General features: G+C 39.2%; 4 protein-coding genes across 5 annotated transcripts in view; 2 read left to right on the top strand and 2 right to left on the bottom strand.

Moving 5' to 3' along the window:
* Positions 1–2,476, bottom strand: part of LOC141841697 (callose synthase 3-like) — an 80,119-nt gene extending 77,643 nt beyond the window's left edge. The window contains exons 1-2 of the mRNA XM_074729882.1: positions 2,348–2,476; positions 2,053–2,270 (exon numbers count right to left, since the gene is read on the bottom strand). Coding sequence (XP_074585983.1) covers positions 2,053–2,266 — 214 coding nt within the window. The 5' untranslated portion in view covers positions 2,267–2,270; positions 2,348–2,476. The remainder of the gene's footprint in view (positions 1–2,052; positions 2,271–2,347) is intronic.
* Positions 2,477–3,469: 993 nt separating this feature from the next.
* LOC141812183 (uncharacterized) lies at positions 3,470–8,704 on the top strand. Its single transcript, XM_074700218.1, has 3 exons — positions 3,470–3,555; positions 4,884–5,004; positions 8,328–8,704. The coding sequence occupies exons 2-3, from the start codon at positions 4,926–4,928 to the stop codon at positions 8,435–8,437; spliced, it is 189 nt and encodes a 62-aa protein (XP_074556319.1). The 5' UTR covers positions 3,470–3,555; positions 4,884–4,925; the 3' UTR covers positions 8,438–8,704.
* Positions 8,705–10,719: 2,015 nt separating this feature from the next.
* Positions 10,720–20,958, bottom strand: LOC141828348 (pumilio homolog 1-like). 2 transcript variants are annotated; one of them, XM_074715779.1, is made up of 12 exons: positions 20,662–20,958; positions 19,839–20,550; positions 15,262–15,583; positions 15,082–15,195; positions 13,534–14,089; positions 13,294–13,435; positions 13,111–13,218; positions 12,069–12,281; positions 11,869–11,979; positions 11,434–11,628; positions 11,183–11,357; positions 10,720–11,107 (listed from the first exon to the last, which is right to left on the bottom strand). In XM_074715779.1, exons 2-12 carry the CDS (start codon positions 20,511–20,513, stop codon positions 11,076–11,078), a joined length of 2,643 nt encoding a protein of 880 aa, XP_074571880.1. In that variant the 5' UTR covers positions 20,514–20,550; positions 20,662–20,958; the 3' UTR covers positions 10,720–11,075. The 2 variants fall into 2 exon arrangements, with proteins under 2 accessions (XP_074571880.1, XP_074571870.1); XM_074715769.1 differs by having other exon boundaries at positions 15,082–15,583.
* Positions 20,959–25,450: 4,492 nt separating this feature from the next.
* LOC141827548 (putative pectate lyase 8) lies at positions 25,451–27,110 on the top strand. Its single transcript, XM_074714821.1, has 3 exons — positions 25,451–25,580; positions 25,670–25,777; positions 25,848–27,110. Exons 1-3 carry the CDS (start codon positions 25,483–25,485, stop codon positions 26,956–26,958), a joined length of 1,317 nt encoding a protein of 438 aa, XP_074570922.1. The 5' UTR covers positions 25,451–25,482; the 3' UTR covers positions 26,959–27,110.
* The last annotated feature ends 131 nt before the right edge of the window (positions 27,111–27,241 follow it).

The raw sequence follows: 27,241 nt of genomic DNA, 5'->3' as shown, positions 1-27,241 counted from the left end.
GTTGATAATTGTCAATGCCAACCTTGTTAAGTGTGATTAAAATTTGTCTAACATAGTTAGACGATGAAGAATCACAATGATTGACCTCTTGAGCGTGGAGTTGAAGTTTATGTCTTATCCCAAGTGTCTTATCCCAAGTGGTAAGCATGGAGACATATGTTGCTTGAGGTTCCGGGTTCGAGTCCTCTTAGCAACATGTATTTGTTAGCTGAGGTGCTGTTTCAATTCGAGTCATCTTAGCAACATGTATTTGTTGGCTGAGATGTTGTTTCGGCAGTAGACTCTTATCAACATAGTGGTACCGTGCCTCCAAAAAATCCCTTAAAGGGTTTTCTGATATGGGGCCTTTTCGGCGATGGAGCCGATCACTATAAAAAGTTTACTCAATACAATTTAGCCCCCGGGGCATAGCTGAGTTGGTTACGACGGAACAGACTTGCAGAAGAGGGCAATGATTCGAATCTCGGCGAAGCCGAGCAATACCCTCCTCCGTCGTGACCAACTGCAGTTCCTCGATTTATCTCCTCATAAATGGTCGTGGGGTCAACCGTGTGGGGTCACTTGGGATGGCGGATTCCACCCTTTGCAGAAAAAGAAGTCTGTCAAACTATGACTGGAGCATTAGGGAGCAAACCTACTCGCTAGCTGACTTTGAGGTTTGGCATGTTAGCTGAATTGAAGAGAAATTGCGGCTTCAGATTCAGCCTCTTATGTTTTAACCTACAAGTGTTGTGAAGACCATGTTATGTCAAGATCAGTCAGCTATTGTGTAGACATTTAAGGTGGGACAGACTAGATGGGTCAAGGAAAGTTGATAGAATGACAAAAAATTGTCTCAAGTCAAAACTTGGCAAGTCAGGAAAATCATTGACACCCTCCGGGACACTGATCATGTGCACACTTGATGTTTAATGAGGGTTCAGTTACCCTTTAGGACACATTTTCAATGGTGGGCATACCTAGGGCAAGAACTAGGAAAGCAGGGTCAGCGAAAGAATTTTCCAGTGTCTTTGGGATGAAAAGGAGGATGAGAATTTCTCTCACCCATTCAACCCATTTGGCTCCCATCTAAATCAAGGGGAAAGCTTCTGCAACTAAGGTTGATTGCTTGATAAAATTAAAATAAAAAAATAATTGCTAATATTTACTTCGATACTATTATTCATTTTAATATATTTTGTGAAACAAAATTACTAGAATAATTTTTTTCCTCTTTCTTTCCCTGAAATGAAATGATAAGAGAATGTTTTATGTGATTATATCTCCCTCAGGAACATGAAAGAATAGCTCTAATATTCTTTTTCTCCTATCTATCTTCTTTCCCTGGTAATATTTCTTTCTTCCCCACTTTCTTCCACTCCTATGAAAAACAGTCTTAAGTTACGGGGTGATGCAAGATCTTCCCTTATAAGACATGTGAAATTATGATTTTTGAGAACCGAACTAATAGAGCCTGACAACAGCATTAGATTAACAGAAATTCATTGTTACGGGAGAAAAGGATGGGTGCAATTTGTTGACTATGGCTATCCTCTACTCTCTTCCTTACTATTGATCTTGTCTTCATCTTCCTTCTAACCCATGGTTTTCCCTCCATCTTGGGTTTCATATAGATTTTTTGTGCCCCAATTTGTGCATCTTTCCTGTCTCTACTTAGTTATTTAGATTCTGATGAAGGTTAGACTAAATTGCCTAGATCAACTTGGATTCCCCTTAGAAGTTGGTACCAAAGCTATACAGGGTGCTTCCAAATTTTTGCTGCATTTTAAGTAATAATACTCCAGAAACAAGTTAATTGGCCTTCTAAAATATGAACAACTATATACACTGCTTCCCCGACAAGGATAGCTTAGTAAAACATCCAAGAGACTTGCAGCAAGCACGAACTCATACAACCAAAACAAAACCTCAAGCGAATGTTATTTTACCATCAAAGAAGCTATGGCTTGATGAAGATAAGTTTGCAGGTACAGCATCGAGACGGGATCGACTAAGACCTACGAAAATGAACGATTTCGAACAGAAAGAGTAGTGCAAGTTGGAGAGACTCACAAAGATAAGCGACACGACGATCTTCCTGCTCAACCTCGTTAGCGACTCGGAGGATCGGCGCGATATCAACGAGCGAAGACGGCACGAGCTCACTATCAAAGATGGCCTCCCCGAGATTACCGGCGGTTTGTGTCCGCAGTATCCGCCGCTGCAGCGGCTGTTGTTGCTGCGAAGGCATCTGCTGCGGAGGCGGTCCTCTTCGGGACGAAGACATCGCCCTAGTAATCAAACTCAAAGAACACGAATCAAGAAAGTGATAAAAATAACAACAAACAACGCATCAGCACAGGATTACCCCCTGATTTTGTGTAACAACAGTCACAGATCTGAGACTCTGCAGAGTGAGCGCAGGTAAGGAGTAAGGAGGGAGGAGAAAGGCGGTGTCGAGTTGAGCCACCGGGGAAGTGATGTGAGAGGCGAAGCTTTGGAGGAAAAAAGAAAGGGGAGTGGGAAAAAAAAGGGAAGTAGCAATAACTTTAAACAGACGTCTAGGATTGGTGGACAATAATGGTGCAGTAAGGGCTCTGATCCTGCCTGTATTACTATGCTGCCCTGATTCGTTTTTGATATCGTAACGGTCCGTCGGCTCAGTATTGAGCCTATTGACAACGCAAAACATCCGGGCAATTTACTGAACGGCTGCGATTTCGACCAGTTTAGTCGTTCGGCCTCGATGGCTCGATTGAGCATCCATTTGATGAAGCGGTCATCTGGTCGAGTAACCATCTGACCGTGAAATCACGGTCAGGCAACTGCGAAATTCCCCGAGGTTTCTTTATAAATTTTTTTCACAATTTTTTTTTGTTTTCCCTTCAAATTTAGTTTGAGAGTAGATGAGTAATTTTAAAAAATCAATGATAATTTAAAAAATAGGATATGTAATTTAGATATTTAAAAAATATATGTACATAGTTTGAATTATCGTAAATATCATGTGGCAATGTCTTATATAAATTTATTTATTTATCAAACATATTTAAACTTATTTTTTAAATATCTTAAGGCGAGATTGAATATTTTAACAAACTCAATCAATAGTATAAATATCACCTGGACAGGCAATATCTTACGCCTTATGTTTTTAGAGACTGCATAGGATTACGATTTTATAAATTATGGAATCAATACTAATGTAAACATTAATTACTAAGATGTTTTATGTGAAACACTCAATGTTTTAAAATAATATAAAAAATGTTATTTTTATAATTAATATACTTAATGAACATGTAAATTCATACAAATTGTTTAGATATTTAAATTGATTTTCCATTTGTTTTAAAAGAAACATAATTAGAGGCTTCCTTTTTTAACCATACCTTGTTAATTTTATTTGCATATTCGGGCCGATTTAATTCCACGTAGCTGAAAAAGCTCGGCCCATTAATTTCAAGGGTTTTACAGCCATTAGCCGAACACCTCGAGAAGCAAATAGGTAACTAAGATCCCGGCGGTTGTCACCTTCTCAATCCTCTCCTACAGCAATTAACCCTCCTTGAGAAGGTTTGATCCCTCTCTTTCTCAATCTTTGCTCACAATATTTAATTTCGGCATAAGTTTCACTTCTTCACCGTTTCATTCCAGATTTTCTCTTAATCCTACACGTTATGTCTTGTTCTCCGATTTGTAATTTTCAAATTCCACTTTTTCAATTGCGAAGCACAAATCGAAGGCTTGGAGGAAGTTATCGATGTGTGAAAATGCCCACTGAGTTCAAAAATTGTGCAAAATAAGTCTCCTCGTGAAATGACCCCCTTTTTTTTCCCTCCGCGTAGGAGGGGCACTACGAAGGAAGATGGAAATATTTTTCTCTTGTTCTAGACCTATTTTTAGTTTGGAATAATTTTGATAACTCGCAAAAATGATCTTTTTGCATCAACGAGCCAAATGTTTTTGCCCATGAATATGCTTGTAGACTTCATTGCATAATGGAATTGTTGTACATTATCCGCACGTACTGTTTCTTGTGCCAGCTTTCAATGGATGTTTCTCCAAAATTGAATATTACTTAATAAAATTCCATATCAATAACTTGTCAGCGAATGGTGTTTGTTCATACTCGGGATACTGCATTTTATTAGTATTTGGCCCGGTCCACCTCGCAAAAATGAGAATCAGGTTTCACTAAAAGGTAATCGCCACGACCTCCCTTTGACATTACAAGCCTCCCAACCACCCCGCCTTGCTCTGCTTTAGCACCACCAACACGGTCAATGAACCCTTTAGTTGAACCCCTTTTGGTACCTTTTCCTCCCAATCCTAGTGAATCTGGCAATGAGCCTCAGCCCCCATCTGCCTTAGTATCTTTGGCTGGCTTCCTGACTTCCTCACCAACCTCTGCTCAAATCCTAATCCTGACATTGTTCTAACCTTAAAATTTCCATTTTATGCACCTTTTACCATTTAAAATTTATGGGTAATTTTATATGAATTGGTGTTGATCATGGATTTGCTATTTTGTTGGAGCTGTAAGCAGAAGATAAGGCTTAGGATGTGTGATCTGTAAAATGCTCTAGTACCTAATCAAGACTTACTAGCCATGAAATTTCAATTGTAAACTTCTGACTAGCATGGCGAGAGCACTCATCAGCTGCAGTGAAGGGGCTAAAGTTTTATACATCAAAATCAGTAGTTTTTTTAAAGCTTTACCATTCAGCTGAAGGCAAGTTTTTCCTTGCAGGGTGAGGCGAGGATTCTAGTTCAGTGTAATTTTGATGTGGGATTTTATTTCGACCTTTTGGTCATTTGACCTCCTGTTAACAACATTCTTGTGTTCCTTATTATTCACCTTAGTTATGCAATTCACGGTGGAGATTTCTTTTACTTGTTAGGGTTTAGATCCAAGTGTGAAGGTCACTCTTTCTTGGTGTGGCATGTCTGGCTCAAGAGGAATCGTGGGAGAAAAATGGTCACAGAAGATACTTTGGATCTGTGCCATCGGAAGTGCCATCAGTAAGTTACCTGTTCTTTCTTTTGAAAAATGCTATAACAAAAACTAACTGTAGTTCAACATAGGAACTTACAATTAACAACATTTGTAGCAAGACTAGTTGCTACCAATTCCGTCTTTTTTCCTACGTATTTATTAATCAAGTATTATTACAGTTTAGAATCAGATTGTATGTTAGTAGAAAGTGGTATATCAAAAGTGATGATAATATATCAATAAAGCTTCCTCATTTCTCTTCTCTTTGTGTTCTTCCATGGTTATATTTATAGAAATTTATGCCATTGCAAGATTGTCAAGCAGCAACTTCTTGATGCATGGGTATATCTAGTGTTGTAAATGACGGCAAGCAGCAGGCGGCGGCAGAGTGGTCAGGCACTGCCTATTGCCTCGGTCGTCTAGGCGATTGAATTTTTTTTCTATTTTTTATACACAATATTATAAATAGTCATCATTTTTTATGATGTTTATGCATAAATAAGTTTCATACAATACAATTTATATATGGTACAAATAAATATATAAATGCAACTAACAAGATAATTAATAAAAATTCATCATATTAATACTAAAAAGTAATATCATTACTTTTACCGTATCGTGTTGTACTGATATAGTTTTGATATTTTTTTAATATAAAATATATTAACTAAAAATAAAAATTTAATCTAAATATTTAAAATAAAAAATTAATATGTATTTATATATTAAATTAATAGGATAATTTTATTAGGCTTTAATTAAGTCTATTTAAATTATCTCAATAATAACTAGGAATTGATTAAAATTTAATCTAAAGTTATATGATTAAATCCTAAGTTAAAAACCTAATTCTTACCATTGTTTCGACTTTAGACACATCGCCAGGCCTGAGCGATGCGTCTAGGACCGTCATCGAGCTTAGGTGACGCTTCCAACCCCGTCATCGGGCTCAGGCGATGTGTCCGGGCCCATCGCCTAACTTGGGCAACACATCCAAGCTCAGGCAATGCATCCAAGCTCGGGCAATGCATTCGGGCTCGCGCAACGCATCCGAACTCGTCGCCGAGCTCAGGCGACGCGTCGATGGCAACAGTAGTGGTGGCGGTTCCAGGCAGAATGAGTGAGTTATTTTGAAATCACCTAAAGCACCGTCTAAAGGGTTTTTTTTAACCTATGTTGACTTTGACCGCCTAAGACAAAGGCGGTGGTGCAGTTGATGTCGACCTAGGCGGCCACCTCAGTTGCCATTTAGAACACTGGGTATATTTTTATCCAAACTATAGACCCCTTCCTTACCTAAATTAACTTGGAATTATACTATGTATTAAAGCATGTTGTGATGAATTTAAATGAGTTTTACTCATTTAATTATCTTGCACTTGTATTTTCTATTTTTATTAAGAGTATATCAATTAAAAATAAGTCTTTTTTTTTTTACTTCAATGTGTATCAAGATGAAGGGGGAGCCTTGGCGCAACGATAAAGTTGGTGTCATGAGTTCGAGTCTCGAAAACAGTCTCTTACAAAACAGGATAAGGTTGCATACAATAGATCCTTCTCCAAAACTCCGCATTAGCGGAGCTTCATGCACCAGGCTGCCCTTTTTTTGTGTGTCAAGATGAATTCATATAGATAGTCAATTGAATTTTAATTTAAGAGAAACAAGGCAAAAAAGAAAATTTAGTTGAATTCATCTTGATGTGCGGCATAATGTGTCCAGGTTTGATAATTTATTAGAATGACATGATTTTGACTGACTGTACCGGATATGAGATTTCAAAGCATGCTTTGAATCAACTAAAAAAAATTAGGTTTTATGAAAATTTTGCCACTATCTATTGAACCACATGACCTTATGTATTCTAATTTGCTCATACCACCACGATTGAATGAATAGATGCTGGTTGGTTATGAGAATTGCACTAGCATTCGAAAGAATTAAGTTTGCTACAGGAGCCATTGGTACTTGAGCCAACTAATTTTCTTTGTTGCTCATTTCACTCAAATAAATAAATGTTTCTTAATTTTTGGTGGTTAGTCTATGGATTTAGAGTTTGATTCTTGCCAACATTTTAATTGGAAGATTCTTTTGTCTTAATTATAGATGTTTTCTCCTCGGTAGTAAATTTGTACATCTTTTTGAAGATCCTGCTTGTATGCTGTCTTACTTATATGTCTCCCTATAATCATCTTTTAAAGTTATTGTTTATTTCTTCAATGATATTTTTCGATGGTCATCATTGGCATAACCCAGTGAATAATTTTTTGGTGTGGATTTGTGTGCCATGACCATAAGATTTTTTTCACTGCCTCCTTTTAGCATCTTCCTATTTTGGACTGGAAGCAGGCGAGTCGCCATCTGCTGCAGTGTAGTAATCTAGCTTAGCCGACTCTTGTTGTGCCTCTTAAAAGGGTACGTACAAAATGAAAACACACACAAGGAGATTCCCTCTTAGGCTCTGATGCTTAAATTAGTAGAGAATATAAAAGGACAATCTGGTACATGAAGCTCACGTCAATGTAAGGTTTTGGAGACGGATCGGATCACATTTATTGTATTGTATGTAATCTTATCTTACATTTTGTAAGAGATTGTTTTTACCTCAAGGTCACAATAACTTTATCATTGCATCAAGTTCTCCTTTTTAAATTAGTAGAGAATATAAGAAGTAAAAAATGAAATTAAAAAACTATTGTCAAACTGTTTAAATTCCACACACTACCACAATTCTTAGCTTTTCCTTTTGATATTGTGGGAGCGTGGAAGAGCAGCCCTAACTTATCTCTAGTCTCCATTGGCATGGTATGATGAGTGGTGGAACTAATTGGATGTAAATACAATTCAACAAAAAGGTGCTTTTGCTCACTCCAAGCGGTTCAGTATCGCCGGCCCCACAGTTATATACAGATAGGTAAATTAAGTACTGAGTAGGTCCCCAGGTGGGAGGGTAATTCCGTGGCTGTCAGCCCCGCGAATTGACTCGTGCTCAATCCAACGAATCTATCATCTAGGAACCAACTTGGCTACACTCGAAAAGCTAGTTGGATGTAAATACAAGCTCATAGAGTAGAGTGAGGCTGAGACTCAATCCCTGAAAACTTAACAGTAAACCTCCTTTCTCTTCCTTTCACATAATTCCATGGTTGTAGTATAGAAAAATTTCTGCCATTGTGTGTTTGCCAAGTGGCTATAACTTGACGCATGCAACTTAGTGTAATTGCAAGTACCAGTCAGTAGTTCAGTAGATTGCATATGACTTCCTCGACTACTTTAGTGCAATTATGTGTGAATCATATGGTAGCTAGAGTTCTGAAGTTGTGGTTTTGACAAATTGTTGCTCTCTAGGCTTGTACCTGGTGGGTGTCGAGAGACAAACCCAGAATCGCTTCCAGAAGATGGCTGATGATTTGGACGATATAGATTATTCTGAAAAATCCGGAGGTGATGGCACTTGAACTGAACTGCTGTCGACTCTAAATCTTTGACCAAGCTTTCGATCAAGTTCCAATATTGCTGTTCAAAAGGAATGTGTTCTAAAAAAAGTGGAAGAAATAAGCATAACTTGCTCTCTTCTTTGTTCCACCATGGTACAAAATGTATGAGTTCTTACCAAATTGTTAGTTTGGTTCCACCTGTTATGACAGCAGTAGATTACTTTGTTACCTTCATAATGTGATTATTGTTATAATTGTTATTGTTTGAGGAGGTTCATTTATCCATCATGATCAGTTGTAGCTTTTTGATTTACCTTCTTATAAATGATTGTGAGGTCAACTGTGTGGAACCATTGGGATGATGGATTTCACCTTTTTGTTGAAGAAAAGTAGATTCATTTATACAGTATACCTTATGTTGACACTCTATCTATACAGATCTTTTAACTCAAATGGAAAAGAGAATAATCAGTCATTATTGACACAAAGTTATACGTTCTACAAATAGTCCCTGGGGCATAATGTGATAATAAATGATAGAATGGATTTTCATGCATAAAGGCCATGATTCTCATGTAGAGTATCTTATATGTGCATGATGTGATGATAAATGGTAGAATGGGTTTTCATGCAGTAAGGCCATGATTCTCATGTAGAGTATCTTATATGTTTGTGGTGTTTGAATTATTTGTGATGTTGAATTAGTCGTCGAGATTCATTTGTGATTTTTGAATTTATTTTATGGAAAATTTTGGGATTATTTGAAAATTTATGCTTTTTAATTTTGCAATCTATTGGTAAAACCTATGCTGTCTGGAAACGTGTAAATGACCAACGTCCCCGTTTCCAAAACGTTGGGAAACGTTTCCATCCGTGGAAACCGGATGGAAACCGTGGCGACGAGGAGGGGACGACGAGGCAGGTGTGCACCTCCCCGACCAAACTCCAAATCAAGTTCCTGATTAGAAATCCCAACTCTGAAAATCCAGAAAATCAAAGATCCAAAGACAATTGAAGAAATCCCAACGAATCCCTTACCTATTAGCCGCCGGCCAAATCCCCTTTCTTCTTGTTCTTGCGGCTGAAACTCAACGCAAGATTGGGCAACTTACATCAATGAGTTGTGGGGAGAAGAACACAATCAAGATCTGGAAGAGGATATAGATCTAAGCTAAAAAATAACTCTAAAACAGAGATCTAAATCAACCCTTACCTTCTCCTTCCTCTTCCTCGGTTCGCCGCCGCCGCAAACCGCCAACACGCCGACGCCCCAAGCCTCCTCCGGTGCCAAATCAAGCTTCCAACCGACTCCTCCTCAAGTCGCCGGCGATCCTCAACTTTCGCTCCGGCTTAGGGTGGCGGAAGACTCTCGTCGGCTTGGCTGCGGAGGTTTGGTCGCGCGGATACGAGAAGAGGAGATCGCGATTTCCAGGTATTGTAGCAATCTTAATAGGTTTCCTTAATGGGTCGGATCCAAGCCATATAACTCTATAACCAATATCCCTTTTAACCCCATCAAATAACTTAGGGTTTAATTAATTAGTCTCTAAACTCCTAACCCTAAATGAATTAGAATTTGATTGATCAAACCCCATTCACATTAAATTTATTTAATTAACCCTTCCTAAATTAAAGTTAAGGCTATTTAACTTTAGGTATTTGACACTGTAGGTCTTCGACGTTTCCAAAAATCGGAAACTTCAACTATTGCCGTTTCCCGTTTCCGTTTCTGCGTTTCCCGTTTCCCGTCTCCAAGTTTCCAGACAGCATAGGGTAAAACAATCAATTAAGGATGCCGTTGTAAATTGCTACATGTTTCTTCAGTTTTGAGAGCGAGAGGGCGGGTGAAGAGTTCCCATCCCAATTACAACGCTTCTCATTGCAGGCGACTCTGCAGCGGATCCGGTATGTGTAGCTCCACAGAGGGGCGATCACGGGAGCGGTGACAGAAGAAGCAGAAGAGCACACTCGAAAAATTACAATTAATCATGACGAAAAAGATATTATCTTAACTTCGTCGAGATTCGAATCCTTATCCATTTTTGCAATTTATATTCAATGCTCAATTCTAACCCAATTCAGTTATGTTCTAAAAGTATTTTTGACTTTAACAAGCTACTAGACAACTTCACGTGAAGAACATTAGAATTTTGAGTAAATTTAGAACACCCAGTCAAGAAATCGACAATCAAGCTTCGTTTTCAATTAAAGTCAAACTATTGGAACCTCTGGTATTATTCCATCGACGGATCAAACACTCAAATTAAATCGATTTGAAAATGCATAAAAAAGCATACACAGTATGAGCAAGTGAGGAATCAACTCAGGCAACGTTTCAACAGCCGTTGCTGAACTAACATTACAGGAGTTCTAAAGCCCTTTTTACATTTGGTGGCCTAACATCTCTAAACCTAGTAGACAGAGCTAACATTGCTGTCGCATGTTTTGAACTCCTACATGACCCAAATATACACGTTGAAATATGGAAAACTTTGTTATTTAAACAAAGCCGATAATTTATTCACAACAAGTCACTCAAGCTCAACCTGGTTTTTATTTGTAGTGAACAAGAAAAATTAGAAAGCTGGTGATGCTACTATCATTAACTGTACAGAATTTCATCAATTCCACACGACTGCAATCTCTTCTAAGCAGCATACTATGACGAAGACGATGCTCCAATCTGCTTTTCTGTAAACAGAACGATTGGTCAAGTCATCAATCAAGACGGTTAAGTGTCGGTTAGTCTATTGCATAAGTATTTACCTCCTGTTGCCACAAGCTTCTCAACCCGGGCAACAATGTGCTTGCCGTATGTATATCTCTTCAGAGCATTCAGGTGAACTTTGATACGTTGAAGTATAAGTTCACAATTTTTATCGTCACATGTCTCTAGAACCTTTTGAACAACGTAATTGCCAAACTGATCCTTCATCATAGCCTGCGAAGATGAGATTGCAACAGGGTTAATTATATTCTTGGCAGTTTAACTTCTAGAAGGCAGACTGAATACCCACCTGAAGAGGTTCATTTTCATCAGTGGAGCCAAGAATCTCATCTATCAAGATTTGACGTTCCTCAGGGGTGCCATAAGTCAGACACTTCTCGACGACATTGGAAGCATATTTTTGCTGGCTCATCTTAACTATCTGTCCAGCAAGCTTGCTGATTATAGCCGATCGCTCTTCTGGTTTACCATATTGCAGAACATGCTGCCAACAAATAGATCAATAAGGTCAGAGGTTAAGGTAAATGTACAAACTAATGTGCCATTACAAAATACCACAACTAGCTGATGGCTGAGAGTACTTCAAGAAACAACACAGGAAAAAAACAAGCAAAGAACAAAAGAACTTCAGAGAATGCTTTTATGCATTCTTCCAACATGAAATAATCAAAGACAAAGTGCAAGAGTTAATAAGTAATGCTAGAAAAAAAATACAATAGCCTACTTGAATAACATAATTCCCATACTGGTCTTGTGCCAAATTACAGACATCTTCCATGATCTCCTCCATCATAATACTCTGGACTTCTTGATCATTGCAGTGTTCTAATACCCTCTGTCAGCATCAAGATAAGGTCCGTAAGTGGCATGCTAGGTTGCAATTTGGGCAATCAATTCCAAATGCCAAGTCTAAAATGTTTCTACCTGAATGACCCGACAACCATACGGGTGACTGGAAAGTGCTATAACATGACTGTAGAATGCTTCTATGATAAATTGAATTTTGTCTCGAGGAATACATTCAATGCATTTCTGGATTACATGATTTCCATTCTGATCACGAACACATTTCATAACATGACCATTAAGCTCTAGCACCATTTGAGCCTTCTGCTCTACGTCAACTACCTCTAGAGCCTGCAAAAGGACACAAAGCTGTGAGAAAAAACAAGGAAACAACAAACTGTATTTCCTCTTGGTTATTAATGGATAAGAGAGAGTGAATGATTCATTGGAAGGAGGCATGACTTATTATTGTAAGGCGTATAATATTAAGAGTAACTTGTTGAGATTGGCAAAACCTAATGGCTATCAACACCCTCACAAGTCAAACCAGAAATATGGTTACATACATTCTTTGATCCATATATGTTATGCATTTACGGCAAATATGGTGAAAAATTTTAAACTCATCAACTAAACCTCTATGAACAGTGAATATGGATATCCTGTAAAATCTAGTCGAGATTTGTTTTAGTTGTCAGAATATCATATTCCACTTTCCAGTTTATGATGGAACCTTAGATTATGTTTTAATTGTGGATAATTTGCTACGTTTATGATTGAATCTTGCACATTCATTCCTGCATCTGTTCAAACTTGGTGCTTCAACAAAGTTCATATTATTTGGTGTCTAATTACTCTTTTATTCCCTAGGACCAAATGGTCAATTAATTGAATCGAGAAAGTCTATATTATTAGCAATCTTGTTCAGCAGCTATCAGTTAAGTATGAGATGACTCAAAAGTTTTATTTAAGGCATTTCCGAGATTAACTAACATTTAACAACTTGATAGTTTTTTGTACAGAACTATACTGTCAAGAAAACAAAGCATATTCTGAAAGGTGAAATATTTGTGTGATGCACTGGAACATAAGCAATGGAAAACATTCAACAAATAGGAAATTCAACTTGGCTGCCCAATATTTAAGCATTATTAAACCCAAGAATAAAGTATAGACAAACCTTTTGGATTACCCTACAACCATACATTTGAAGACTGAGAGGCAAAACACAACCAATCAGCTGAATTGCAAGTTGCTTTCTCTGAATTTCTGTACCATGCTCAAAGAACTGCCAGCGCAAAAGCAATTATAAAAGTGTGAAAACCATTTCATTAACAGTTATTGAAAACAAAGAAAAACATACTTTTTGAATGACATAATTGCCAAAAACATCAGTCATTAAGGCATGAGCGCTAGAGATTATTTCAGGAAAAATCAAGTTTTTGTCTTCAATTGAAGCAGTTTCAAGTTTCTGTTGAATGAAACGACTTCCAAGCTGATCCTTACTAGAAACACACACACACACACACACACAAACAAAATGTTAGTAATCAAATCACCACTATGCTTGTCAAAGAACATATGCAAAACTTGAAAAGAGCACCTGAACTCCACAGCATGTCCAACAATATCTGAGAGTTCAAATAATCTAGTTTTGTTGTTCTTGAATTCTAATAACAAAGATGAAGAATAACCTTCTCCTATTGCACTGTTCTCTGGGAACCATGAAACATGGGATACTCCCATTTGATTTCGAGCTGTGGATGGCATCCGACATAACCGCCCATTTTGTCTAATTGGGCTTACCGAGTTCAAGAGAGTGTGAGTAGTAGTTGAAATTTGACTTGCTGGATATGGCATACCCATACCAAAACCATGATCACCATATAAACTATTATCTAAACTATTAAACTTGCCAAGGTGAGGTACACCGTATCTGCCATTTTGATTCACGAGCACATTTCCCAAATATGCACTTTGGTAGTCGGGCAAATCCACATGCGATGAACCAAGAAATTTTCCTCCCAAAGAAGGGCTCAAATAGCCAGCAGCATGTAATGGATCTGCATTCTCCAGTGAATAGTGCCCACCAACTGACTCCATGGTTTGTCGTTGAAAACCAGATTTCAACTGGTTGTGGATTGTAGTTGGCTGTCCTTCTGCACCATGACAATAATGTCAATGCATTAGGATAACCCAAAAGAGGAGAAAGGAGGGAAACATTGAAACTATTTGATGCACCAATAAGTATGTGGATAAAATATTTCAATAAAGATCATTTGGTAAACACATCTATCTATCTATATAAATATATATATGCAACGATCACCATGTGACCTTTCATATTGTTGGCAAATGGCAACAAAACTTTTAAGGTTCCTTTTTAATAGCAAATAATATGGAGGCATGTGAATTTTCAAGTCAACTGTGTATTTGTGAGCAAATTACCAACTGCCAAGTGTCATTTGCAAATATAATAAAAGCTTTCTCAAATTAATAGTATTCATTTAGTTCTTTTTAATTAAATAAGTCATTTAATTAATTAATTCCCTCATGATTATGGGATTTAATCTTCTCGCCAAATTATAAATGTCTACTATGCATATGATTTTGTCAATATCAATAATCAATAAAATGGTCACCTTGATTATATATTTGCAGTTATATGAACGAATAATATTTCTTTGATTTAATTATATTATATTTGTGCAACATCAACTTGATATTTATAATCATATGTGTATCTTAATTAATTTCACTTTAAAAAATGACAAAAATAATAATTTTATAATACAATATAATGATACTGTAAAATTTATTATTTCTATTATAAAACAATGCACAGGTCAACGATAGGGTTGGTAAAGAATAGATTAAATATACTATTTGTATAGCAAAAAAAAGAAAGAAAATATAAGAGGGACCCATGTCAAGCTAATCATTATGCACAGGTAGCCGATGATTTCCAGCATGTTATTGACTTCAATCCAACAAATCAAGATCTTATCAAAAATTAAATGTTAACTATTAGATCCTATTGAACTGGGTTTTAGCCATGGAAAATCTACCATAAGTTGAATGACATCTATATCATTGGATGCTAGCTTTGACAAAATCAAAACAGTAGTAGCACCAGATCAATGAGACGTACCATTTTGTCCAATGAATTGATCTAATGGATTTATTAAGGTGGCAGGATCCGATTTGTATTGCCGGCGACCAGGAACTGCTTGGTTGTGTGCAGACAAGTTCAAATTCAACATAGCTGCAGCAATACCGTCAGAATTCCCAATAGTAGATGAAAAATCATGCATGTGATTTGATCGAATACCATTGTGTATATCAGTATCCTCATTTCTCACTCCCACAGGTGGGAGGGAGGGGCTTGGCAACCTTTGAATCAACAAAGGATCTGCATTTGTATTTCTACCTACTGAAGGATCCACCATTGCTTCAACCGAGGAACCAACGCTTCTGACCCTAACAAGACTGGGCGAAGATGCCCTGTATTGCAGACCATTTAAAGTTTCTGATTCATCAAGATGTGCCAGCATGGAATCAGAGAGTCTTCCGGAATCAGTATCTTCGTATGCATTGCGACTAACTGGGCGTGAAATATGTCCGGCAACAGAAGCTGGATGAACCAGTTCTTCCTGGAAAAAAAATAGACTGCATGATGCATATGTAATAAGGACAAAAGAATTAAATTCCTGCTACACATCCATAACATAGGTGAAATAGAAATTCTAAAAGGAAGAAAAATCAGAATTGAATGCACATTGAATTGCAAAAGATGAAATAACAAGAATCTGTATCTGATTATGGATACTGAACCTCAGAAGAAGAAAAATGCAAGTGGCACTTTAGATACCTCCTAGTTAATAATTGGTGCAATAACTCATAGTGACATATACTCAAGAATAGGTAATAGGGGCAATTGATAGGCAGGCGATCCGATAGGGGTTGGCATAATAGAATAGGTCTCATTATCTTTCCTTGGGAGCCGGGTGGTAAACCTATTTTGTTGAAGTATTAAGCGCATCCCCTCCGAGTTCCGTTACATGTCGTGCCAGGCGAGTTTTAAGCATGTAGTGGGATGGAGGAAAGGGGGCTAGATTAAAATGATGAAGTGGATAATAACAGCAGAATAACTATTGGCTCTTATGCCATTTGACAAAAAAGAGAGTGATGGAGCGGACAGAGCAAAGAGAGAAGAGAAATGAAAAACAGAATTAAATCCATAATGCTAATAACTAAATTACATCAAGTACCTTTTCACAGGCAGCAGTAAGTCAATAAGCACGCTAACTCCACTAAATCCATCGCTTGGATATTACTAGTAAATCCACTACAACCACTGAATAGAGACACTCATAAATACTACTTTACTCAAAAATAATACTGCTGATTAGCTAAGTGTCACTGCATCAATAGCCTAAGTAATGCATCCATGATGCATCATAAAGCTTCATGACTTACCTGGCAGTCAAATACATGGCTGAACTCATAGGTGCAATGCACCTACAAAGGCCTAGATACACAAATAACAGTCTAACAATTTCCCTTCCTAATCAAAAAATCAAATTCTTGGCCATTAAACAAATTCCTCACCAGAAAGCTTAGCATAACATTTCACAACATGGGATCAAAAGGGCTACAAAATTCACCAGATAATGCAGGCACTAGCAAAATTAGCCAAGAAACAAAGGCCTTTCCACTCCTTTTCATATCAAACAGTGTCACACAGAGGTTCATGCTTGAACCTGTGAACAACTTCACAATTATTTAACTTCTTTAATGACTTTCATGCATCTATTTCATCTGTTAAAATTGTATCCTACTTTAAGATTGTGACTCGATAAAACACATGGTTTGGTATGTCATGCAATGCTGATGTGATTTGGAAATTAAGGATAATGTCAAAGGAATGTAGCAAGTTTGAAAATATGCAGGAACACTTTTTCTTTTTTCTCCATCTTCTGTAGCAACAGATATATCTTATGGCTGGATAGAATAGTGTTTAGATTTTTGCAATTATTCTTTAACAGAATTATTGACAAAAACTCATTATGTTAAATCCTATTTTTGGAGTCAAAGAAATGGGTATTATTGGTGGAAAGAAAGCTAATAATTGGGGTTTATCAGGACTAATGTTAGGTGCATCTGAAATACAATGGAATGTTCATGAAATTGATAATTATGGTGTCACAATGAATTTGATTGGGAAATCCAATGGCAAAAAGGAGATTCATTAGCTCGTTATTTAGTATGGATAGCTGAAATGAGAAAATCCATAAAAATTACTCAACTGGACCCTATGAAAAAATTTAGAAGTCTGGCACTTTGATAGAGCAAAAACTTCCAAATGAAACTATTTTTAATATAGAGTTAGTAGTAAAAACCTTCACAGTGAAAATGAACATAGTGTGACTTGGACACTTCATATACACAGATCCTTTCTAATATGGAGACTTCATGTAGAATTTTGGTAGTGTTTAAAGAATCTTGTTATCGAATTGTTTTTCTGAAGATTCAGTGTACAGAATAATGAATCGCTCAGATAAACTATATATCTTTCAAGTAAAAAATTGTCAGATCAATAGAGTTACAATGGCATTGATAAGACTAGACAAATACTGTTTTAAACTATTTAAAATTTCATCAAAATCTCTAAACATCTCCCAAAATCAAATATTTGATGTTATGAACACTTAGAATGTAACACAACTTTTGTTCATAGTAGACTTACAATGCAAGAAATAAAATACTTGGCACGGATAATAGGTGTGGACTAGTTCCGATCACTCCATATTGTGGCAAGACATTATTAATAGCATGGTATGTAATAAAATATTCACCTGTGAATATCCTTTATCTCAAAATGTAAAGTACTTAGAAGCCGGGTTCCATTTCCAATAACAGGGTAGTGAACTTATTAACATCATTTGTGAGTTGGATATCTTGAAATGTGAAATTATGTTGAATCCTGATTTTTTAATTTCTAATACTATAAAATGGCATTTCAATCAATCATTTTTTAGCTATAAAATAGTATTTAGTTATTTTTTATTTAAATTTTTTAGGAAAATACAAATTGATTTTTTTTGGTTTGTTTCTAGACGCAGAGAAACAAATAGTACTAGACCTTAAGCTGTTAGAGAAGCTTGATGGCTAGGTGAACTATTAGAAGATATATCAGAGGAAGCAGCTAATGGTAATTTTAACTTTTAAACTTGAGATAATCAAGCATCTTCTATAGAAAGCAAGCATTATACCAAACTTTATGCACTATAAAAAAACACTTGATCTTGCTCGCCTATTCAGGGCATGTATCCTTTTTCTTTTAACAATATGGAAAACCTTAATTCAAAAACTAGTTTGCATCCAATAACAACCAAACCTAAACAATTGAAGATACTAATCTATGGTGTAAAAAAAATGATGCTGACCCAATCAGGCAGATCACTAATTTGAAACTTCATTCAACTGTATCTATAAAGTTATTTGTGCTTATTACTGCACTTGTCGAAGCTTAACACTTGTTGAGTAAACAGGCAAGGTGGATGCACAAAAATATCCTTGAGGACTCATCTATCTAAGTATGACTATCTGATCCCAATACATAAGATTTGAGGTTCAATTGCTAGAACACATTAGATGCTGTCATATATTTAGTGAGATACAATTCATGATCGAACTCACATGCGATTCATGCTTAAAAAGCAAGATGATTAAGTTAACTTTTAAGGGAAAAGGTGAACGAGAGAATGATACATTAGGCCTTATACATACCGATGTATGTGGACCTATATTAACTCATGCACGAGGAGGTTATAGCTACTTCATCACCTTCATCGATAATCACTCACAATTTGGGTATGTATATCTATTGAGATACAAGTCTGAAACCTTTGAAAAGTTTAAAGAATTTAGGCATGAAATAAAGAAACAACTTGGCAAAAGTATCAAAATACTCCGATCGGATCTTCTATAAGTTGTGCTTTCAATACTACAATTTTAGAGTTCTTCATTAACATATTATTTTCTATGACTTATTTTCATGTTCTGTAGAAACTTTATCCATATTCAAAAATTGCAAAAAAACAAAAGAAAAGAAAAAAAGGAAGTATTTTACTTTCAATCTTGCAATTCTGTGTTCCACAAAAATATTTAAAACTTGAAAGATTTAAATTTGCCGCTATCAACTGATTGTATTATGACTATTATAACTCTCTTTTAATGTGTTTGTTTCTTTTGATTGCACAAGTTAAATTTCGAATTCAAGTTTTGAATGGCACAGGTACTTTTCTAAAGATTCTCTATGAAATTTATAATGTGCACATCCTTAATACCTTTGACTTTTATTAAAACCTCTTTTTTGCTAATTTTCTTTTTGCATACTACAAATCCAAATAGAACATTGCCTTGGTATCTTATATTTTCCCCTCAATCTTATGCTCATTTCTTTATGTAATCATTAACTGTATACGGTTTATGAGGTCTAGCTGGAGACAGCACCAACAAAACTTGCAGATTGGTCATGCATCTTGAATAATTGCAACAAAAATGCCGTGCCACAAAATTGCCTGAACCTATAATACTTGCACTATTGATTATATGGACAGCTAAGCCATTTCATTGCTGTGTGTTTTGTTATCATGTAAAAAACTTCTTTAAGGGCTTCTCAAATCCATGGCAATTATCATATTAGGAATATAACTGAGAATAGTCTAAGCAATACAAATTGTTAAGAAAATCATCGAAGCATTACTATGGATGACTTTAGGCATAAAAAAACTGTTTATATTACTCTAAGAGGTAGTTCTACAACAAGCTCTTGCTGCATATGCCAGGCGGACCAAATTTACACAAAGATGAAATTAACAGGGTTCAGTGAAGTTTAGTTACCTGTAGTACATCCGCAAAACTTTTCCTTCTTGCACCGAGTCCAACATCTGGCAACCCTATAAGACCATCAGTAGTCAGGTCGAGCCACTCTCCTGAGTTCCTAGCGGAGTGAATCTTTTGCTGCAGTAATCCATTGGGCCTCAGCATCTCCACTTGCCCATCGTGCTTTGTGATGCTTGACTGCGATGAAAAGAGGGAGCTGCCACTTACTTCGGCCTCTGCAAGTTCTTTTCTACTTCGATGATCGCCAATTCCCCCAAATAAGGATGCCCCTGTATGAAGTCTTTGTCTTGCTCGCCAATCCTCCTTTGATATCGCCGGGGGCGGCATCCTCGGATTTGATTTAGCATAGGAATAGTAGTAAGACAAGTAGGCCGGATGCGATCTCATCTCCTCGTCCGATGGCCTAGTCGCAGTATCACGACGGTGGAAGCCAGGAGGCTCGCTAAGGCCAGAGGGCCCATAAAGGCTCCTGAGAGCGTTTACTGATTCATTGATGGAGGGGGGTGCACTGCCGCTCCGGCAAATATTGAACTCATCCGGATCAAGGTCGAACAAGTTTCTACTTTGCTGCTGCTCCCACCGTAAAGCTTCGATGTCCCTCTCGTAATCATCGTCCAAACTCCCATTCGAAGGGGCTACAGGCGCCATCTTCACGGGACTCCGCGTCGCCATCTCCAAAATTTCAGCTCCACGAATCCCACACCAAGCACTGGATCGTCAGCCATGCACACACATACGCACACAAAAAAAAAAAAAAAAAAAAGTGGATAAAACCCCTCAAAATAAGCAAGAGTCGTAAAATCCAACACAAAATTCCCACCTTATGAAAATCACCTCATCCGCACGATCTTAACCCGAGGCAATCGCACCTATTTCTTATCAAGATACGAAATTGATCGAAATAGTCATCATATCGAATTGGAAATTGGAATCGGAGAGCTGATTCAGAACACAAACAAGGAAAAAAACAAAGATCAGAGCTATCTCGTTTCCCGATGGCGCAGCAGAAGGAAGGAATCGCAGCAGCATAGAAGGAAAAAAAAATGAAAAAGAGAGAGAGAGAGAGTAGTTCTTAGAAATTAAAGAGGGATTGGATTAGATAGAACTGCCAGGGAAAGCAAGGCGGCGCAAAGGAGAATAGGGGGAGAACAGGGAGGGGGAAAAGAAGGAGAAAAGGGTTGGACGAGAAATTATTACTGGGAGATCCTAACCGTTCGATGCCCCTCCGACGGCAGAGAAGCTTACAGCACACCTCCCTCCTCGTCATCGCGCTGATGGTGAAACCTTAGCCGTCCGATCCATCGAATCTAACTGATATCGGGCGTAGATTTCCCCGTAGGCGATCAGATTCTCATATGCTGCACATGGAGGTACGCGTGCGATTGGCCTAAAATGTGGGCCCACTGTGAGAATTGTTTTTTGTTGAGGTACTATTTCTGGGTGCCTTATTCCGAGTGCCATTTTTTTTACGGTTTTAAACCAAAACAAGAATAATTTCCAATCTGAGACAAGTGGGTAAGAAAGAAGGTAGCTCTAATCGGGTAAGAAAAATCTGCCACGGAAACTCCGTAATCTTAAAGATCCGGCCCATCAGTTCTCTGCACCTCAACGACACGTGGGGCCCATAGACTTGGAAGGAGGAATGATGATGACAAAATTTAGACCTTTTCTTGATCCTAAATACGGCAATGATTATTGTAGCTTCCGTAGATACGACAAGTTTAGTGAGTGTTGGAAGCTAGCGAGGATTCTTTTCCATTGTTAGGATAATTATTGTATAACGTTGCATGAGCTGATCTACTCTTCAGATTTGTTGCAAATCTATTATATGGATCAGGTCTTAATTTTTGCTGTTTGTTTTAGTGTTTAATTAATTTTAATTTAATTCTAGTACATTTTCCTTTTGATAATTTTTCGGTTGCACGCATATAAAGTGGTATGAAGTGGCTGAGTAAAAACATGAACAGAAATTTTAGGTCTTTTTGAGTTTAATGGTGGTCTAATTTTGACCATTATAAGTGTATTTATATGGTTTTCAAAATACAAATACAAACTGTTTAAATTATATAAAAATTTAAACATAATCCACATTTATACGGTTATATAACTTTTTTTATTTAACTCCCCCCTACTTTAATAGTTAAAATTGTACTTAAATATATCATCGACATATATAATGACACCCCTACTTTAAATAGTTAAAATATGAACATATCATCGATATGTATACTTAAAATCGAACCAAATATAAACTTATCAACAGCTTGTATAGAGTACTAAATATATATATATATATATACTGATGAGACAAAATTAGAGATAAATCTCTTGTTTTGGGGCTTGCTTTAAGTGATATAATTGTTCTGGTCAAATAACACAGATGGTCAAGTCATCAGTCAACGAACACTCCGATGTGTGCAATCTCCTGGATGAGCTAAAACACGGGAGACGAGTGAGGACCTGAAACACACTTCAAGGAGAGGTTAAATTGATGTCGAAGAGTCTCAGCATGTCATTCCGCTCAAGTTATGATTCTATAAGAAAAAATGATTAAATGTGAATAGGAAAGAAGATAATACTAGCAGAGTTGTCAGAGTCGAACCTCGAATAAGTCTGTGTGTTGGACTTTTTATAACCTACTCAAGGCATCTCCACGTTGGACGGGATAACGCCTTATAGTAATCTGCAAGGGGACAGATCTAACAACCGTTTCCTTTTGACCTTATGTGGAAAAAAGTATCCAAGGACACCAGGTCTGACAACCTTGTAACCGCCTATTCATTCTTGAACTGTCGTGTGTCTGTGAGAATATTTGCGTTCTCCTTTAGTAGGCCACGTAAAATAGCGGTTCACAGAAGACGTAAAGATGGAGCCAAAGATGAAGTCAACCAAAGCAGAGGGTCCAAGACGAGAATCGAGGTCAAGACAAGACTTGATGCCAAGATAGCCGGAACGAGACTTAAGGCCAAGATGGCTCGAGATAAGACTCAAGGTCGAGCTGGTCGAGACGAGATGCAAGGCCGAGACGTTGAGACCAGACCGAGATGTCCAAGACGAGACTTGAGGTTAAGATGGTCGAGACGAGACTCAAAATCGAGATGCGGGTCCGAGATGATCGAGATAAGATGGCTTTGGGGGCCCAAGTGGGATCCAAGATTGAGTCCACGCTGAACTCGAAGTACGGTCTAAGCCAGAGAGTAATAGCTATCTCATCCTAGCATAATCATTTCTTCCATATTCATATTGACTTGTCTTACCAAGATCAGTCCAGACTTTGATCTGTACTAGACTTTTGACCTTGTTACGGTCGTGTGGATAAGGGGGCGATGTCGGATCGGGAACGACGCCCGAACCCGAGTCCGCAGATAATGCCAACCCGATTGAGCAGCATACCCGACTCGAGGAGTCAGGGCCGAGTCGTACTCTCTGTCACTGACCACTCCCTTTTTTATCCTATGGACGGTCTATCTGACACACCCCTCACTGGGTATGGCAACGCGCCGTTAACGTACGCCCCTGCCAACAGTGTACCACCTCATTAAAGACGTCACTCCTCACAGGTACGGAGGGTACTCTCAAGGTAAGGTTCACCTTGCCGTTTCCGTGGTACGAGCACCCTCACCCTTATATAAGGCAAGCCCCTTCACAGGGGCCAGGTATGTGCTCCTCATTTTTCGTCATCTCCTTCCTATTCTCTTCATCTTCTGCCGCCTGACTTAAGCATCGGAGTAGTCGCGCCGGTCCCACCGGCCTTCCTTCTCACGGTGTTTGTGCTTGCAGATCACCGGCGATCATCGTCTCCCCCTCTTCGTTTCACCCTGAAGTAGTGCTGAGGACCCGCGCATCCCTAGGCTGTTCTTGACAGGAACAAACCTATACCCCAGAAGAAATCACGTCATCTATGACAACCGCATCAAGAATAATAAAGTGATGAATTTTACATAGAACTCGATCGACGTACGACTTCAAAGGAATCATTACATATGCAAGTTTTATTCCTTGTGTAGGGGGACGGTCGGTCACTCCTAAAGGCTAAATCTAATTATGCTCGATGCGAATGGATACGGCGACCGGTGGATATATTCACGGCCGTTAGAGCAGTCAAAGAATATCGATCCCAACATTGCTTCATGCACACGATATACACCAGGAGATTTAATTGTGTCCTGTGAGGTCAAATCAAGAAGAATATTTAAGTCAATGGATGCAAATAATGCATGCTTTCATTAATTCCTGGAACGTGGAAGAGGCCGTGATTCGTGGGCGAGAAAGCTATCGAGAGATTTGCACTCGGCGAGTGAAGGAAGGAAGGAATGTAGTGGGAACAAATACGTACGTACGTTACCAGAAAAACACACTCTGCGGGAACAAATGCTACGCGATCCAGAATATTAATAATGCTCATCAAGTTTTCAATCAAACAAGAGCTGGCGCATTGAATAGATGCGCATTAAGTTTTGTCCATTGACCGATGGCATATATAGTGTCAGTTTTGACCCTTTGTTCTTAGTCAGAATCCATTCCACAAGTCTGCAAGTAACAAAGAACAAGTCTGTGATTTGCCGGCCGTAAATCTTGGGCCTCATGAACAAGAAGAAGAAAAAGAAGTAAAGCAGGCAAAAATTGATCATAAGCAATCGACTGCAGATAAGTGGCAACTGGTTTCTTGGAGTTGTCTCATTCGGTTTTCTCGGCGCTGAGAATATGCTTCTGGTAATCGTCAACGTTAAAAATAGGTCGAGGAAAGTTAATTTATTCTGATACGAAAAGACCATAAAGGCTATTTATTTTCCTTTTATAGCTTTTGAACCTCATCTCTCATGCATCACTAAAATCTATCATTTTAATAGTTTCACATAGTACTATGATGCTCTTTTAATTTTGCAACGTTAAGTTGATTATGACAAAGCAAAATTATTGAAATGGACAAGAATCAAATCGACGAACTTGAGATAATATCCTTTTCTGTTGTAATCAACTACAGTAATCATGAAGCTGATTGTATGAAACCACTGAAATAACAAATTTAATCTTTTGCTGAACCGATGCATCACCCTTAGCCCTAATGGTGCGTGGCTCATGTTGTCCAACATCCAATCAGGAATATGCTTCAAAACGTCAAATACTTTCAAATGACAATGGTACTTATTCCTACGTGCCAAAGTTATAATTGTAAAATTAAATATGTATCCAATTTTATTTTATTTTTTTCTGGTCCCGGTCCGGTCTGATTTTTTTCACTTCCGTCGATGTTAATTTTCACACGAGTACCCGGTTCGGATTTGAAATGTCGGACCGGGTTCTGGACCTGTTCAGATTCGAAATCTAACGGAGACTACTCACGACACGAGGTGGGTCCGTGCCGGCCCATAATTGACGGCGCCATCGACGGCGGCGAATCCCCTGCGACGGATAAATCGCCCAACGCGCGGGCGGGAAATAGGCCGCCGCTGCCGCCGCTACGATATCCAACGTGGAGGACGGAGGCGAAGCCGCCGTCAGACAAGGCGTTAGTTAACGTCTACGCCTAACGGTATGGCATCAGCAGGTTAGCTTCTATAAAAGGCGTCCGCCGCCGGGATTCATGACTTTCATCGCACCTCCTCTCCCCTCAGTTTCGCTGCTTCTTTGCTCTCCGGCAATGGCGAAAAGTTTGAGATCGTTCCTTTCTCTGGTGTTTCTCCTTGGAATCTTTGTCGTATCGGATGGAAGTTTGGGAAACGAGCCTTCCGATAGGAGGTTCATTGATTTCTTATTGCTTTCCTCTGTTTCCGAACAGAACCTAAACAGAGTCCTCACAGAATTGTTTTCTTTGGCTCATAATGTAGGAGTAGCGGAGATCCAAGCAGGAGTTTGAGGGCGGCGCCGACGATGAACTCGACTAGCGCTTCCGCTGCAGTCGATGACCCGGAGGAGGTCGCCGCCACCGTCTACATGTAAATTTTAAGACTTCTGTTTGCACCCTTCGTTTCATTGTTGAAAATGCTGTGTCATTTTGTCGAGCAGGAGCATAAGAAACAGCACAAATCGGAGATCTCTGGGCTATCTGTCGACATGCGGAACAGGGAACCCCATCGACGACTGCTGGCGCTGCGATCCCAACTGGCATCTCGACCGCAAGCGCCTAGCTGACTGCGGCATCGGTTTCGGCCGCAACGCCGCCGGAGGCCGCGCCGGCGACTACTATGTCGTGACGGACCCCCGCGACGACGACCCAGTGAACCCGCACCCAGGCACGCTCCGCCACGCCGCCATTCAGGATGCGCCGCTGTGGATAACGTTCCAGCGCGACATGGTCATCGTGCTCAAGCAGGAGCTCATCGTGAACAGCTTCAAGACCATCGACGGGCGCGGCGCCAGCGTGCACATCTCTGGCGGCGCCTGCGTCACCGTCCAGTACGTCACCAACGTCATCATCCACGGCGTCCACATCCACGACTGCAGACCCACCGGCAACGCTATGGTCCGCAGCTCCCCGTCGCACTACGGGTGGCGCACCATGGCCGACGGCGACGGCATCTCCATATTCGGCTCGAGCCACGTCTGGGTCGACCACTGCTCCCTCTCCAACTGCGCCGACGGGCTCGTCGACGCCGTCATGGGCTCCACGGCGATCACCATCTCCAACAACTACTTCACCCACCACAACGAGGTCATGCTTTTGGGGCACAGTGATTCCTACGACGGGGACAAAGCCATGCAAGCGACGATCGCGTTCAACCATTTCGGGGAGGGACTGATCCAGAGGATGCCGAGGTGCAGGCATGGCTACTTCCACGTGGTGAACAACGACTACACTCACTGGGAGATGTATGCCATCGGCGGAAGCGCGAACCCGACGATCAACAGTCAGGGAAATCGGTACCTGGCTCCGGCGAATCCGTTCGCAAAGGAGGTGACGAAGAGGGTGGACACGGCTGCCAGTGAATGGAAGAAGTGGAATTGGAGGTCGGCGGGGGACTTACTGTTGAATGGCGCTTACTTCACGGCGTCGGGGGCAGGGGCGTCGGCCAGCTACGCCAGGGCTTCCAGTCTCGGGGCCAAGCCGTCGGCGATGGTGGCCTCGTTGACTTCCGGCGCCGGAGCGCTTTCTTGCAGAAAGGGGAGACTCTGTTAATAGAAGCTTGCGGAAGAATCATAATTACATTGTTGAATTTAGCTCCCTCACTAAAGATATTGTGTACTTTTTTAGTTCTTGTGAATGTGTGAGAAAGTGTACTATTAGTGCCCCAGGAATGAAGGAAGGGCAAATAATGACGATACGGATAAAGGGAGCTTCCATATTACTTCAGCAGCTCTGTAAGACTGTTGGTGAGCTTATTCAACTTTCATCCATCCAAATAGAATGTCCAGTGCAGAGAAAATACACAGCCGGATGGTCGCAGGCAGACACAACCTCA

This window comes from Curcuma longa, chromosome 1, assembly GCF_044706935.1.
Source record: "Curcuma longa cultivar G26 ecotype Majalengka, Jawa Barat chromosome 1, ITB_CL_G26_1.1, whole genome shotgun sequence".
In the NCBI taxonomy this organism is placed as follows: domain Eukaryota; kingdom Viridiplantae; phylum Streptophyta; class Magnoliopsida; order Zingiberales; family Zingiberaceae; genus Curcuma; species Curcuma longa.
Note: the sequence above shows the minus strand (reverse complement) of the source record. Positions and strands in the feature narration are given on the sequence as shown.